Source organism: Monodelphis domestica, chromosome 5 (assembly GCF_027887165.1).
Source record: "Monodelphis domestica isolate mMonDom1 chromosome 5, mMonDom1.pri, whole genome shotgun sequence".
In the NCBI taxonomy this organism is placed as follows: domain Eukaryota; kingdom Metazoa; phylum Chordata; class Mammalia; order Didelphimorphia; family Didelphidae; genus Monodelphis; species Monodelphis domestica.
The window spans coordinates 284307379-284322920 of record NC_077231.1 but is presented as its reverse complement, the minus strand read 5'-3'; the positions used below and the strand labels follow the sequence as shown (position 1 = coordinate 284322920).

Below are 15542 nucleotides of genomic sequence, written 5' to 3'. Positions count from 1 at the left end.
TTCCAGAAATTTATGAATGTGAATTTCTTACACATTATTTGTCAAAAGTTTAATTCCTTATTTAAGCAGCTAACTTAAGCAATACTGAAAAATGGCTATCTCTAAATATGACATTTTAGAGCAAATTCAAAAGACAAATAACCACATAATAATTTGAGACCTTTATAGATATAGACAAAGACACATATTAAGTTGAAAGGAAAGACAAAGTTCAAATCAAGAAAATGAACATTATTGTGAAATAGCTCACATTTATGAATTAGTCCTCTCTAGATTTAAAGCTGTAGAATAAACATAAAATGCTATTCATTTCCTTTTAAATTACACATTGCTACCATAATCTGATATTTTAGTAAGCAAAAAACACCCTTATGAAACGAGGAAATATTTCACTACCATTTTCAGCAACTGTAGAATCATGCAAAGATTCCTGGAAGGGGGAATCTTCCAAATCCTTTATGCTGGTTTGAAGGTCTGGATACTGGGTGGGACAGATGGGCCACTGAAAGTTGCTGGCCAGCCTTGCTCTCTCTTCCCGGGCTGTAGGATCATCCCAAATGATCTGTTCACTTTGGGAAGGCTCTATGTTGACATCAGCAATGGCTTGACGAGATTGCCTAAAGAACACATGTAGAAGATGATGTTCAAACTCTGCCATGGCAAAACCCATTTTGTTAACTTCCATGAAGATTAGTTCCTGTTGGAATTTTATTTCCTGAACTTGTTCCATTCAAATAACAGAATTAAACAAAATTTGTTCCAATTTCTTAGGAAGAGCAATTTCTTTGCCCTATTATATAGGCAATAAAAAAAAAAAAAACATTTCTAAGGTGTGTTTAGTCTTATGTGACTGGCAGGTTTTTTTTTTCTTTTGGGGGAGATGGGAAGGGCCCCTCTCCCTGGGGAGACTGAACCTTCTTGTGATAAATAAAATAACAAGCAAAAAAATCTGTCACTGATTGAGAACTGATCATGTCTGTCTTGGAAGTCTTGCCTCTTAGGTCATTTTGTTAATAAACTCTAGTAGTAGTTACTCTACCAATAATGGCAAGTGTTCATATTATTAATATAAATTAGATGAAAAACAGAAATTTAATACAAACATTTATTAAGCACCTATGTTTCGGGCACTTTTTTTTTCCTCAAGGAGTCTACATTCTAGTAGATCAAAAAACATATACATGGACAAGTATACCAAAGTAAAATTATTTTTAGGGGGTAGGGAAAGGAATAAAATAGAAGAGTGTATAATGCTAACAGCTGGGGAACTGGAAAAGATCCGCAGAGGAAGTGGTACTTGAGTGAAACCTTAAAAAGAGCCAGTAATTCCAAGTTGGGGGGGGGGAGGTAAGGGGGAGAGAGAACATTTTAGTCATGGGGGAAAACAGGTACAAAGACAAGAGATGGGAGTAGGATCTCATAGATAGGGTAAACTGTCAACTAGGCCAGGTTTGATGGTACACAGAATAGATTACGGAGAGTAATATATCATCAGCCTACAAAGATGGGCTCAAGGTAGATTGTAAAGAGCTCTAGATCCCTAAGAGAGGAGTTTGCATGTCTTAATGATGGTGATTGAGGAAGGAATAGAAAGAAGGGAATGGATGTGAGTGATATTACTGAATAGACAAGGCCTGATAACTGATGGGATATGGGTGAGAGAAGTTAAGAGCTGAGCACAGCTCCTAGGCTATGAATGAGAGTAACTGGAAATATAAAGATGTCTTTGACACAAATAGAGAAGGTAGAAGGATTGGTGCAGGGAGAAACCCAATGATTTCTGTTTGGAAGTTTACAATGATGTTTGTGTGACATTCAGGTGGAGATATGGCAATGAAGGGATAAGGGCTCAATACATAGACTTGTTGATTTTACCAACAATGGAGACTTCTGAGGATCCAAGATAGGTTCCTCATAACAAAATATATGCTATGGTATTAGAAGATGATTCTATTCCTATTAATATATAATGTTGTTTATTTTCATTTTAATTGTCTCCCAGTAAGCATCATTTTTTCTAAATATATCTACAGGGTCCTGGATCAAGAAATCTACTAGTCTTGAAACCTCAGTCACCTCACAGGCATGGGAATATTGAGAAACTATTTATTGTGACTTGCTCCAAGCGAATAATTTTTGAATAGCATAAGGTGATTTTTAAACAGGGGTAAGGACTAGTTCTATTTATTATAGTCGTCATTAAATGAAGGTTTAAATACTACAAAAGTAGTCAGTATGCCAAAGAATGCCAAGATTTGGGAATGCAGAATAGAGAAAAAAATTTTTTTAATGTCTAAATAATATAACGTTGAAGAAGAATAGTGAAATTTCTATAGTGTTTGAACTTCTTTGTGCTTTAATGTCTTAAGTTCTATAATGCTTGCCAACTCTTTACATATATTATCTCATGTTATCACAACAGCTCAGTGAAATAGGTTTTCATAGATGAAATGGAGGTGAGAGAAATGACCTGCCCAGGGTCACATAGCTTGTGTCAGAGGCACTACTCTTGGAACTTCAAGTCCAGTGTTCTATCCACTACACTATGCTGCCCTTTAAAAGTATTAGCACATAAAGAGAATAGAAAACGAGAGCACCCAAGTGTCCTCCTACTTTGTGGCCGACCGGTCCTTCTTCCCCTTGCCCTCCTCTACCACAGGCCTTCTTTCGTTGGCTAAATACCTTAATGCTTCTAGGACTCTGCTGCGGCCACTGCGTGCAGACCAGGTATTGTCAGGAGTTGAAGAAGAGCTATCACAACCATTTCTGGAAAGGGAATTCCTTTGCCCTTGGAGTTTGACTGTTGATGTTGCTGACATTATCTCCTGCAGCTGCTTCTGAAAGCTCTTTCTCATCTCCAATGTCTGTGTCAGAGCTGGAAACAAAAGCAGCATCTAAGGCTCCTGTTTCATTTCCTGCTTTCCTTTTTTCAAATGGGGGTTGAAATACTTGTACATTCAGGCTCTGACTAAAGTACAAATTCATTATTAAGAATTTCTTCCTATCAACCTCATAGGACCACACAATGAAGCTTGGATGGAATCAGGAAGAACATCCTTCCAGATATTTCTTTACAGATACAAGAGGAACATGGCCCAGAGGAGTTTCCAAATGCCTATTTCGTTACTATATGGTGTGAGGTGCCCCAATATAAAAGGAACAGAAAAATCTTACCTTTTAGGGCCTCATGTCTTCAGAAGGTATGTAAAATGTGTAATTGTCATAACATACAATAACCACTCACAACATATGCATAATTATCATAACACAATAATTACTCTCCTTCCTCTGAAATCTCATCCCATTGCACACCTCTCTGTTAAATAAGGACATCTAGCTTTATCTCTCCAGTTCCACGAGGGCAAACATAATGCTTCCTCTAGAATCCAGCTGCTCCATTAAAAGTTGTGGAATGATGATGTGATGAGAATGGACACATAAATGATAAACTAGTCCAAAGTGAAGACTAAGGGTAACCCAGTAATAGATGGTAGCCTATTAAAGGTATTTTATCAACAAGAAGGACCATTATAGACTTAGAGATAAGGGACTTGAAATCCTCTCCTCCAACCCCTTCATTTTATAGCTGGGAAAACTGAAGGTTCAAGAGGTGATGTGACAAGCCTACAAGGGGTCTATCCAGGATCTGAACCAGGGCCTCTGACTGAATTAGGCCTTTTTTCCATTTTTCTTTTCCTACCAAATGGATAAAGTTTTACTTAATTTTTGTATGTCTCTAAACATTTTTAATAAACAAATTTTTTTTCATTTAACACGCTTTCATTCTCTCTTCCTCTTATCTGTCTTCCCCTTTGCCAATTTCGCCATTACTCTTACAGTTAGGCCCATATCAGTCCAACTCAATCCGTAGGCCTGGTACAGTGCCATGAGGAATGGGTACATAAAAATGTTTCCTTTTTAAATAACTCTAACAACAACAGCAACAAAAAAACACTTTAAGTTTTGTCTTAAAGCCCTTTCCTTAAAAAAATCTCTGTAAGGTAGGTGGTAGTGCAAGCTCCATTTTACAGATGAAGAAATGGGCATTGAGAAGTTAAATGACTTTGACTATGGAAATAAAGTGAGTGCCTTAAAGTAGTATTGAACCCCAGTCTCCTGACTCCAAGTACAGTGTTGCTTCCATTACCCAGACTACATACTTGGTATATATTAGGCCAAAGGTTTGTAGATTTGGCAAAAGGAGAGAAAATGGTCATTAGATATTCAAGGTATTTTGAGTTAAACATTTACACAATCCTTTAAGCTTCTCCAATACTTAAGGGACCTGCTTTTTGCTGAGTATTCTCTTCAACAACATAGACTGTGGAGAATCTTTTAAAGGCTAATGTGACAAAAAAAAAAGTCCATTATTTGGTGGCCATCCTAGTAATTCTTTACATAAAAACTAAATTTATAAAGACATTTTTGTAACCTGCTTAACTTTCAAGTTATAGTTATGACTGTAGTTGGGCAATAAGAGAATTTTACCTCCTTTAGGAATATTCGGTATTTCTCCATTTGTATTTGCTACATGCTTCTGATCAATGGTTATATCTTCATCATTTCCTTCCAAAGATAAATGAAGAAGAGGCTATTGGGGGGGAAAAAGATACAATTTCTCAAAAGAGACCATTATTATGTGGGGTTTTTTTTGTATTCTGCATTATATGAATTTATAATTTAATATCTTAGATATCAAATGGGTAGTATGTATTAAATACCTCATCATCATCTTTTGCCATTTTACCAGTTGAGGGAGACTGATTGGGACAAACTCTGCTGTCTTGCACTGCACTTATATCCAGGCTCATTTTTGGATTGTAAGTATGTGGATAAAGAGATTCAGGAAGTCGTCTCTGTACTCGAGCACTCTGCAACAAACACACTCTTAAAAGTACTGAAAAATTAAAACACATCCACAATGCCACAGAAAATAAAGATCATTTAAAGACTTCATATCTAAGATTAGGACAAAAACTATCTACAAGCCTATGGTCTTGAAAGCTTACATGAAAATTTTTCCATGAGAAAAGCAAATCTAACTGTTCTCTCTTTTTAAAGGGAAAAGTACTCACTGACATATTAAATCTAATTCCACTGACACAGGAGTGCTTCTCTAAATCAAACCAATATATTGAACCAATTCTCACTTAACAAACTATTAGGGAATAAACTTAAGCTTTTTCATCTGTGTAGCTTTTAAAATGTGAGAACATTGCCACCAAAGAACTAATGATTTAAGAAATTAGGTTTAAGCTTGTGATTCAATTCAGTGCTTCAATACAATTATTAATAACATTAGTACTTATTAGGCATCTTGTGTGTGCCAAACATTGTGCTGTAGAGCCAGATGAATTTCAAAGCTTAGAGAAAACATGGGCCCTGCTTTCATAGAGTTAATAGCCTACAAGGAAGATACTAAACAAATACTATGATATTGCAAAAGGAGGATCATACCAAAGAGGGAGATTTGAAAAGGTCTTTCTAGCATCTGAAATAGCTTTTAGAACTTCCATTAGACTAGGAATTCCTTGAAAACAAGAATTGTTTTTTGCCTTTCTTTCATTCTTTAGCTAAGTGTCTGGCACACAGTACATGCTTAATAAATGGTTAACTGACTGATGGGCAGAGAGGATTCATTATTTCCTGAGGCAGCCTAAATTGTTAAAGATATTTTTTTCTTCTATCAAGCCTAAATTTGCCTCTTCACAACTTCTTTCCATTGCTTGGAAGAAAATGGGAAACCACTGACTTCTGTGCAAAAAAGTAATATGACCACAAAAGAAAGACAAATTTATCAGTGGAAAAAAAGGAAAGATTAAGGAGCTAGGACAACTTGTTAAGAGTTGATTACAACAGGTTAGGTTGGTGGTAAAATGGGTGGGGACAACGAGAATAAGAAAAGGAGAATAATGATGTGAGAGATGCTGGAAGGGTACACATGACTGGATATGGAAGGCAATATCAAAGTTTGACGAAAGCCACTGCATACTGGATAGTGGTGCAAGGTTTAGGGGAAAAGATCAGTTTTTCAGGGAACCAGAATTTCCTAATGTTTGATAATTACTCATAACAATCATAAAAGCTACACATTTATATTTAAATGCCAGTGGATGGTCCTTTTTCTTTCTTCTTCTTCTTTTTTTTTAAACCATACCTTTTGTCTTAGAATCAATACTATGTATTGGTTGCATGGCAGAAGGGTGGTAAGGACTAGACAATGGGGGTTAAGGGACTTGCCCAGCTAGGAAGTATCTGAAGCCGAATTTGAACCCAGGACCTCCTATCTCTAGGTCTGGCTCTCAATTCACTGAGCCACCCATCTTCCCCTTCCTGGGAAAAATTTGGATTATAGAATTTTAGAACAAATTTTGATTATATTTTTATTTAACATTAAGGAAGAAAAATGTTACCTACTTCTAAAAGCCAGTGCTCTGAAACAATGTGTATCCCTCTTTCTTTAATAGACTTATACTCTCGATTAGTGTCATTTGGTCGCCCTTGATAGATGAAATGAGTCACTGTTTCATCAAAACTCCATCTATAATGCAAGCAAATAAAATATAACTAAAAGAAGTTATATGAATCAGTTTAATACCATTGCTACTTGGAATATGGGAATACTTTAGATTACAAAAAAAAGAAAACATCAGAACTTTATTTATAAGAAAAAGTCTCTTAAATAATTAAAATTAACTGCCACTCTCTTTTAACTTTTGGCCTGAGGAAAAATGTTGGAAAAATGCAGCAAATCTACTATTTAAAAGTTTAATTATATCAAAGAAAAAGTGAAATGTAATTCAAAAAGAGAAAATTAACTTTTAAAATTATCCAAAATGGAAATTAAAAAAAAATGGATGATTAATAATAATCATTACCTAAATTTCCTTTAGCTTCAGGTTTACTTAATAAGGGGCCATCCATTAAGAAGCTTTTTTTCCCCCTTAAAAGTTACAGGACTCACCTTGTAACTTTCATTGTAAGTTATTAGCATATTGGGATGGATTCTATCATTAGGAGGAAAAAGCAAATCTAAGTTGGTAATATGAATAAGCAAAGTAAAAGAAAATAGTTTGTGTATTGAAATTCTCCAAAAAAATTACCTAAATTCCTTACCCCATAGTATTTTTAATAAGGCGGCTGTGGAATCTCTGTTTTAAAAGGTATTACTTTCACACATGCCTGAAATGCACTCCTTCCTTACCTCTACTTTCTAGAATCCCTCTCTACCTTTTTTAGAAATAGCTTGCTCATCATCTTTATGAAGTCCTTTCCTTGTATTTAACCTCTAATACCTTGTATTTAAATATTTTGCATATATATACTAATTATTAACTTAATATTTATGCTATTTATATTTTAATATTAATTTATATCCCCCACTAAAATCTAAAGCCCTTTCAAATAAAGATTGCTTCATTCTTTATATTTAATGCCAAGTGCCAATCTAGTGCCTATACATCTCAGATACTTAATAAACACTTGCTGATTTGATTAACTGGTTTAAACATTGCATTGCCTCAAGGCAAGGATTTTAGAGAAGATCATTTCTCAAAGTCTCTTTGAATCTTTACTTTTCAAACATTAAATAATGCAGAATGTTTCAAGAAGGAGCAGGAATAGATATAAAAACAATTCTGATTCTTGTAGGTAAGCAAAAGTAAATTGTCTATTTTGGAAACTCATAACCAACTTCCATTAAAGGCTCTTTTCTCAAAATTTCTTTTTAGATATTTGTAAGGCTAAAGAAAAATATATCAAGTATGACAAAAGTTACTTCAGGAAACCAAGATGGTAGAAGGGAATAGTATAGCTCAGCTATCCCAGACTTAAACAAAACTATTACTAAACAATTCATCCCTTAGATAATCAGGAAATAAGATCTATATCCCCTTAGGAATGAAAGTGAAAAGCTTCAGACTCAACATAAAGTGAAAGCAAAACTTTTCCTTACTTGTTTCAGCAAGAAGAAATTCCTAAATTGAAACCAACAGATTCCAGTGCGAATAAGACTAATGACAGTTTTGGAGTCACTCTGGGGAAAGAAAAGGCCTAAAAGGGGCCTAAAAACCACAAAGGCAAAAAAGTCTTCAATTTCATTTGATCCCCGGAGCAAAGGAGACCTAGAATTCAATCCTTAAGACACAAGCATAAAAATGAGTAGACCAAAAAAAAGGATTTTCATAACACCAGATGAGAGGTTAAATTTTTGTATATGATTATAACAAGGGAAAACAATTTGTGCTGACCTACAAGGTTGCAAAACAGAAAAAGGAGGAAAATGAGTTGTTGATAAACTTCAAGATAAACTATACATATAGTACAGGTGAAATTTGAACATTGTGAAAAACAATGTTTTCAAGGTAATAAAAAGGACTTGCATCTATATAATGTCAGCTGAGGAACATCATTTGGTAAAGAGACAAAGTCAGAGTTGTTTGATTAAAGGTATAAAAATTGGATCAATTTAAGGGGAATTTTGTGGTCACTTGCAGGCTGCTTGTGAATGCACATTCAGGGTAATTGTTATTATAGAATCCTTAATAAAACTTTTATTTTTTTCTTCTCACTTTCTCATAGTTTTTGACTCATCATAGAGATGACCAAAATGCAAATCTGGAATTTAAGAGTAACTCAGAAATATCTATTATCAAAACCTTAAAGAAAAAAACAGCTTATGCACAAGAACAATTAAAATTTTTGAAAGAAATAATGAAAGAATTTAATAAAGAATACAAAAGAAATAAGAGCGCTAGAGGAAAAAATTGATAAAGACCAAAAGTTTAACTGAAGAGTACAAAACTTATCATAGTGAGAAATTCCCTAAAAATTAGAATGTTCCAAATGGAAATCAATGACTTCAGGAGACAATAAGAATTCTTAATCTAAAGTCAAAAGAATGAGGAAATGGAGGGAAACATAAGGTCTGTCATATCAAAAACAACTGTCTTGGAAAACAAATCAAGGAGAATTTAAGCATCATAAGAATACCTAAAACTTATGGCAATTTGTCATCTTTAGAGAAAAATTGCTTAAAAGCATTAAAAAAAGAGGGCAATATGAAAACTGAAAGAAATCCTGAAAATTCTTAAATTCCTAGGAATGTCACTGCCAAAATACTAAACTTCCAATGAAATGTTTGGGAAATAGAAACAAGAAATGGCAACTGAATGGAGATGAGTCCAGGATAATATTCATTTTAAATGGAAAATGGACAAATAGTGGTACCTTTCATAGGGATAGGAAAATTTGGGAAAGAGGAGGAGAGATTTAAATGAGGAAAGACAACCAATTCAATTTAGGATATCTTGACTTGAAAATGTCCCTGGGACATCCAGCATGATATGACCAAAAGGTAATGCCAGACTGAGGCTCAGGGGAAAGACCAAGAGTTATATATTTAGAGATCACCATTAAATCTATGGGGGTTGATGATGGGTTACTGAGAAAGAGAACAGAGAAATGAGTCTAGAACAGAAAAAGGGGAACATCTACACTCAGGGAACAAGATTTGTATGATGAATCAACTGAGAAGAGTGAAAAATAAAGGTTAGACAAATATGATGTGAACTCCAAGAGAGCAATGTTATGAAAAAAACAAACCAACCAACCAACCAACCAACCCTAGGGAGGAGAGTTTCCAGAGAAAGACAGTGATCAACAGTATAAAATGCAACAGACACAGCAAGAAGGATTAGAACTTAGAAAAGGCCATCAGATCTGGCAATTAAGAGATTGTTAGTTACTTTGTGATTGATGAAGTCAGAAGCTAGATTTTGAAGAAGTGGGGATGACAGCTTCAGGGAGTAACAGGTTCTAGTGAAGGTTTTCTAAGCATAGAAGAGACGGGCATATTTGAAGGCATTAAGAAGGGAAGAAGTTGATAAGTTAAGGATCTGAGAATGAAAGGAGATGGCTGAGAATGCAATCTGCTAGAGAAGACAAGAGGGCCTGGGATGCATTATTAAAGAAACAATTGTGGAATGGCTAAACAAATTGTGGAATCTGATTGTGATGAAATATTACTACATCATAAGAAATCATGCACAGGCTAATTTGAGAACATCAAACAAGTACAGATTTAATTCTTGAAGAATAAATTGTGAATGTTAACTCCAGAGAATGAAAGGTAGAAATATGAAAGACATAATTTGTATGAACACATCTATCTTCCAGATGATGCCTTCTGTAATGCAGGGAGTGGGGGGAGGGGCTGAAATGCTTGTGAATAAATTTTATTAATTAAAAAAAAGAACTGACACCAACCTGTACTCTGCTCCGAGGGATGCTGCAATAGTATTTAGTTCACTCTGTTTCTTACTGAGTTTTTTACTAACACATATAACTACATTGTGAAGTGGTTTGGGATCTTCCTCCTGTATGCAGGAAAAAAACAATAACTAGATTAACCATAAATGTTTCAAATCACATTATAATATAATGTGCTAAATAATTCAATTTTACCTTTTCTGACTGGGCATCTTTCAGCACAGGACTGGCAGTAAGAGCAACTGTGTGGCGAGTGCTATTTGCCAGAGCATGTTTCAAGTTCCTCCCAATGACTTCAGAAAGTGGAGTACTCATTCTTCGGCTTCGTTGACTGGGACCTAATGGAGTTTCCAAGGCTGCCAGCGCATCCTAGTGATAAAGGAAACAGATTAATTTAGCTATATCTTTACCTGGTGATTTTACAACTCTAATTTTTTTCTTAGCCAAACATAAATACATATTCCACATAGTACAAAGAGTTTTGGAAAAATTCAGATTTTTATAGGAATATTGTTCAAAGTACTTTATAGCAGACTATTTAAAAATCATGATTGCAAATGTTTCACTAGCCTCTGTTATATTTATTCTACAGGCCCCAGAATGAAGCAACTGAAATAGAAAAAAAAATCACTTCCTTATTGAATGAATGGCTATAACTTCTATTAGCCAAAAGAAACTCTCTCTACAACTGAGCAATTCACAATACACCTTCATCTCATCTTTGTAGTACAGTAATATCATCCCCATTTTTGATGAAACAGACTCAGAGAAGCCAAATGACTGCGACCTCATTGCTAGTTAATGTTTTAGTATTCTCACCTGTCTAGTGCACCAATACACCAAATAATTTGCTTTTTAAATATATAGAAAAGATACATATGAAAAAATGGAAGGAAGAGTACACAATGATAGATGAATACAAGAATGATCATAACTAATGTTTAAAGACTATACTTTATGGGTTTAAAAAAGAATTGGTAGCATAGTATATGTGTTATCATCATTTTATAGATGTGGAAACTGAGTCTCTTGCCTATAGTTTTAAGAATTAGTAAGAAATAGAGTTGGGATTCAAACCTAGGTCCCTTAAACCCAAGTCCAGCACTCTTTCTCTGCTACCTAACTCTAAGGATAACTAAACTGGGCTAAAATGAACTGACACTTGTGAAAAATGCTAGACTATTTTTTTTTAAACAAAATGTTCAAAAAATGGATAAAGTGGGCACAGTTTTAAACAAATAGCAGAAAACAAGCAGAACCACTCCTATTTTATCCCTGTTTTCCTTGTCAAGAGAATAATTTTCTTACCCAAATGGGTGAAACAAATGCTGTGAAGGGGGCATTGATGAACAACCGAGGCAAAAAAGCATTAAGAAAAATTAGATCCAATAAGATTGGGAGTAAATAAAGTAAGGATGTCCATCATCACCATTATTAAATATTGTACTAGAAATACTCACTATAACAATAAGAGCAGAAAAGAAATTGAAGGAATTAGAATAGGCAATGAAGAAAGAGAGTTATCACTCTGCAGATATGATGGTATATTAGGGAACCCTAGAGAAAAACTAATAGAAATAAAAACTTCAGCAAAGTTGTAGGATATAAAATAACCCACATAAATCATTAGCATTCTATTTACCTCCAACAAAATCCAAAAGCAAGAGACATAAAAGGAAATTCCATTCAAAATAACTCTAAACAATATAAAATACTTGGGGACATACCTACCAAAACAAATCCAGCAACTATATATGAATGCAATTGCAAAATGCTCTTCATAAAAATAAAATCAGACCTAAACAACTGAAAAAACACTAATAGGCCAAGCCAATATAGTGAAAATGACAATACTACTTAAATTTATTTACCTATTTGTTGCCATACCAATCAAACTACACAAAAATTATTTCATAGAATCAGAAAAATGACAAAATTTATCTGAAAGAACAAAAGAGTGGGGGGCAGCTAGTGTGGTTTGAGAGCCAGACCTAGAGATGGGAAGTCAAATCTGGCCTCAGACACTTCATATGTAACCCTAAGCAAGTCACTTAACTCCCATTGCCTAGCCCTTACCATTCTTCTGTCTTTGAACCAATACATAATATTGATTCAAAGATGGAAGGTAAGGGTTAAGAAAACAGAACAACACAAACAAACAAAAAGGCCAAGAATAGCAAGGGAATTAATTTTTTAAAATAAGGAAGAAAGTTTGGCTGAATCAGATCTCAAAACTATACTCTAAAGCAGTAATCATCAAAACAATCTGGTACTGTTAAGCTATAGAGTGGTGGATCAATGGAATGGATTAGCAAATATGATAGTCAATGTCAATAGCAACTTAGTGTTTGATGAATCTAAAGAGCCAAGCTTTTGGAGAAAGAATTTACAATTTGACAAAAAAATGCTGGGAAAACTGAAAAGTAGTATGGCAGAGTCTAGGCATGGACCAACATACACCAAGATAAAGTCAAAATGGATACTTGATCTAGAAATAAAGGGTAACACCATAAGCAAATTAGGGGAACACAGATACTTGTCAGATTTGTGAAAAAGAGAATTTACAACAAACTGAAAACTTTGAGATGAACTTTTAAAATGATAAATATAAATGCCTATACAATCAACAGCATAAGATGGGTAAGAAAATCTGGCATAACACCATAGGGAAAAGTTTATGGAAAAAAGATCTAGGGAGTTTAGATTACCACAAAGTCAAACAGTTGGGGGGAAAAATTGCATTACAACATTAATGCAACATCTAGATTAAGGTTAAATAATTCCACTAAATTCTGGTTTGTTTATCCAGATATATGATTTATGTATTGTGGCTCTTGTATGACAAACACAGGCTTAATAAAAAATTTTTTTTGCTGTCCAAAAAATGAAACAGGGTACCACGTGAAGCAGAAAGTATTCATTTGTTGGAAGTGTTCTCCCAAGGGTGCTATATGGCTTTGCTGTTGAGTTGTTTTTCAATCATGTTTAACTCTTCCTGACCCCCATTTGAGGTTTTCTTGACAAAGACACTGAGTGTGGTTTTGCCATTTCCTTCTTCAGCTCATTTGACAGATGAGGAAATTGAGGCAAACAGGGTTAAATGGCTTGCCAAGAGCCACAGAGCTAGGAAGTATCTGAGGCCAGATTTGAACTTAGGAAGACGAGTCTTCCCGACTCAACTGCACCACCTAGCTGCAATTCTACATGGCTACAAATCATGAAATACCATGACCTCAGAAGATAACCTCAGAAGAAGGAAAATAGAAAGACACATGGTACTTAGGGGGCCACAGCATAGTTTTAAACATTCAACATTTCTCTTTTAAAAAGACAAAAAAGCTCACTAAATCAAAATTACTTTTTTACTTATGTCTCTCAACCCATTCCCATTTCCTCTCCCCCCTTACCCCCAGCATCCTGCCACTGGCCAGTGACTTGAGGAAAAAAAAAATTCCCCTCTGACTATAGACCCAAAACTTAAAAGAAAATGAAAAGATAAGCCATAAAAAATACTATGGAAAATTCAGGATTTTAATTAAAAACTGAAATGATGACCTACCTATACCATAAGTAGTATGGAAGCATAGTTTTGTTATATAGTCCAATTTACTACCTAATGAAGGAATCCCTTCTGTGAGATCCCTAATTTAATGTCCTCCAGCTATTGTTTGAGCATTTCTAGTAATGGGGAATTTCCCCCTTCACAAGGCACCTCATTCAATTGTTGGACACAGAAAGTTTTCCTTTATTTTGAGTCATTATCTATTTCCCTATAACAGTTTCCACCCATTTTTCATAGTACCACCTTATAGAGAGGCAGTGCTGCTTAGTAAATAGGGCATTGGACTTAAGAGTTGAGATACCTTGGTTTAAATCTTGCTAGCCGTGTTATCATATAAGGTCAAATATTTAATCTCCTTTCAGATCCTTAGTTTCTTCATTTGTAATGGAGATAATAAAACCTGACAGATAGGATAGGGCTTTGTGAGGAGGACTTTATAAATATAAATTGTGGTTAACTATAGCAATAGAAAATGCATATGCCCTGTAATATGATAGGTATTTGAGGACAGCTCTATGGTTCTCCTAAGTTTTCACTTTTCTAGGCTGTTACATCCCTACATCTTTCTATCTTTGTAAATATGATCTTATTGCCTTTCTCTGGGCCCCCTATCAGTTTGATGTTTTGCATTTATGAATTCAAGGGTGTTGGTTTCTACACCATATAGATCACAATCTTTCCAAGCTTTTTAAAGTTCTATGCAACTCTTGTCCATGTAGAAGACCTATTTGATACACTAGAGATCTTTGATTAAATAAAAAAGAAAGCTTTTCTTGGGTCTGCCCATCTTAGCAGTAGATCACAGGCTTCCCATCTATAATCTCTCATTATTTCATGATTGCCCTGTCCTTTTCTTGTCATAAATTTCTTCACTCATAAAATTTAAGGAGTATAAAATATAAAAATTTAATTCAAAATAGACAAATTTTAAAAATAGAGCATGATGCCAACCATCTAGGGGATGGACAGTCACCTGAACCCCCAGACTTCCAGGTTACTCTTAATTTAAGAGTAGTGAACAAAGAGATAAGACTGAAAGATTATATTTCATAATCAGACAAGTTGGTTTACTGAAGAGAAGATATTTTTTCAAAAGCCTATTTTATATAAAGGATGGGGAAAAAGACAAAAAAGCACATGGATTACAGAGGTAAGAGCTGCAAAGATCTGTTGTGAGGAGTATGAAATACTTTAATAGTAAAAAGAGGTCACTAACAAAAGAAATAATTCTGCATTGGAGAAGTATAAGAGTGAAAATTATGTACACTTCAATATAGTGCCCTTGAAGGTCTTCAATAAGGTCCTATCTTCAAGACAGCCCACTACTACTGTGTTCTGTGCCTAGAAATAGCCACATATAAAATGGCTATGAATAATATTGACAGCTCGCCTTTAAGTGGTACTTTAAATTTTGCAAAACACTTTGTATATACATTATCTCCTTTGATAAAATATCTATATGGACAGAAAGCTTTAGCCTAAAAACACACATCTTTTAGAAGTTGAATCAGAATTCATGATCAGGGATGGAATGGACCTCAGTGATCATCTGGTCCAATCTCTTCATCTTACAGATCAGGAAACTAATGTAGATAAGTGAAATAATTTGCTTCAAAGATAATATAGAAAAGCTGAGGCTAGAATCCAAGTCTCCAAACTGATCTTTCCAGTAGTCTATTACAATATCACTCCTTCTTCCTATGATTTTGAA

The 15542-nt window shown here is 34.6% G+C and overlaps 1 protein-coding gene across 2 annotated transcripts in view; it reads right to left on the bottom strand.

Moving 5' to 3' along the window:
• Positions 1 to 15542, bottom strand: part of TOPBP1 (DNA topoisomerase II binding protein 1) — a 53089-nt gene that overhangs the window by 11471 nt on the left and 26076 nt on the right. For both annotated transcript variants that reach the window (XM_003342074.4, XM_007505084.3), the window contains exons 15-21: positions 10465 to 10638; positions 10267 to 10376; positions 6418 to 6541; positions 4722 to 4871; positions 4489 to 4591; positions 2683 to 2875; positions 397 to 617 (exon numbers count right to left, since the gene is read on the bottom strand). In XM_003342074.4, the coding sequence (XP_003342122.1) occupies positions 397 to 617; positions 2683 to 2875; positions 4489 to 4591; positions 4722 to 4871; positions 6418 to 6541; positions 10267 to 10376; positions 10465 to 10638 (1075 nt within the window). The remainder of the gene's footprint in view (positions 1 to 396; positions 618 to 2682; positions 2876 to 4488; positions 4592 to 4721; positions 4872 to 6417; positions 6542 to 10266; positions 10377 to 10464; positions 10639 to 15542) is intronic.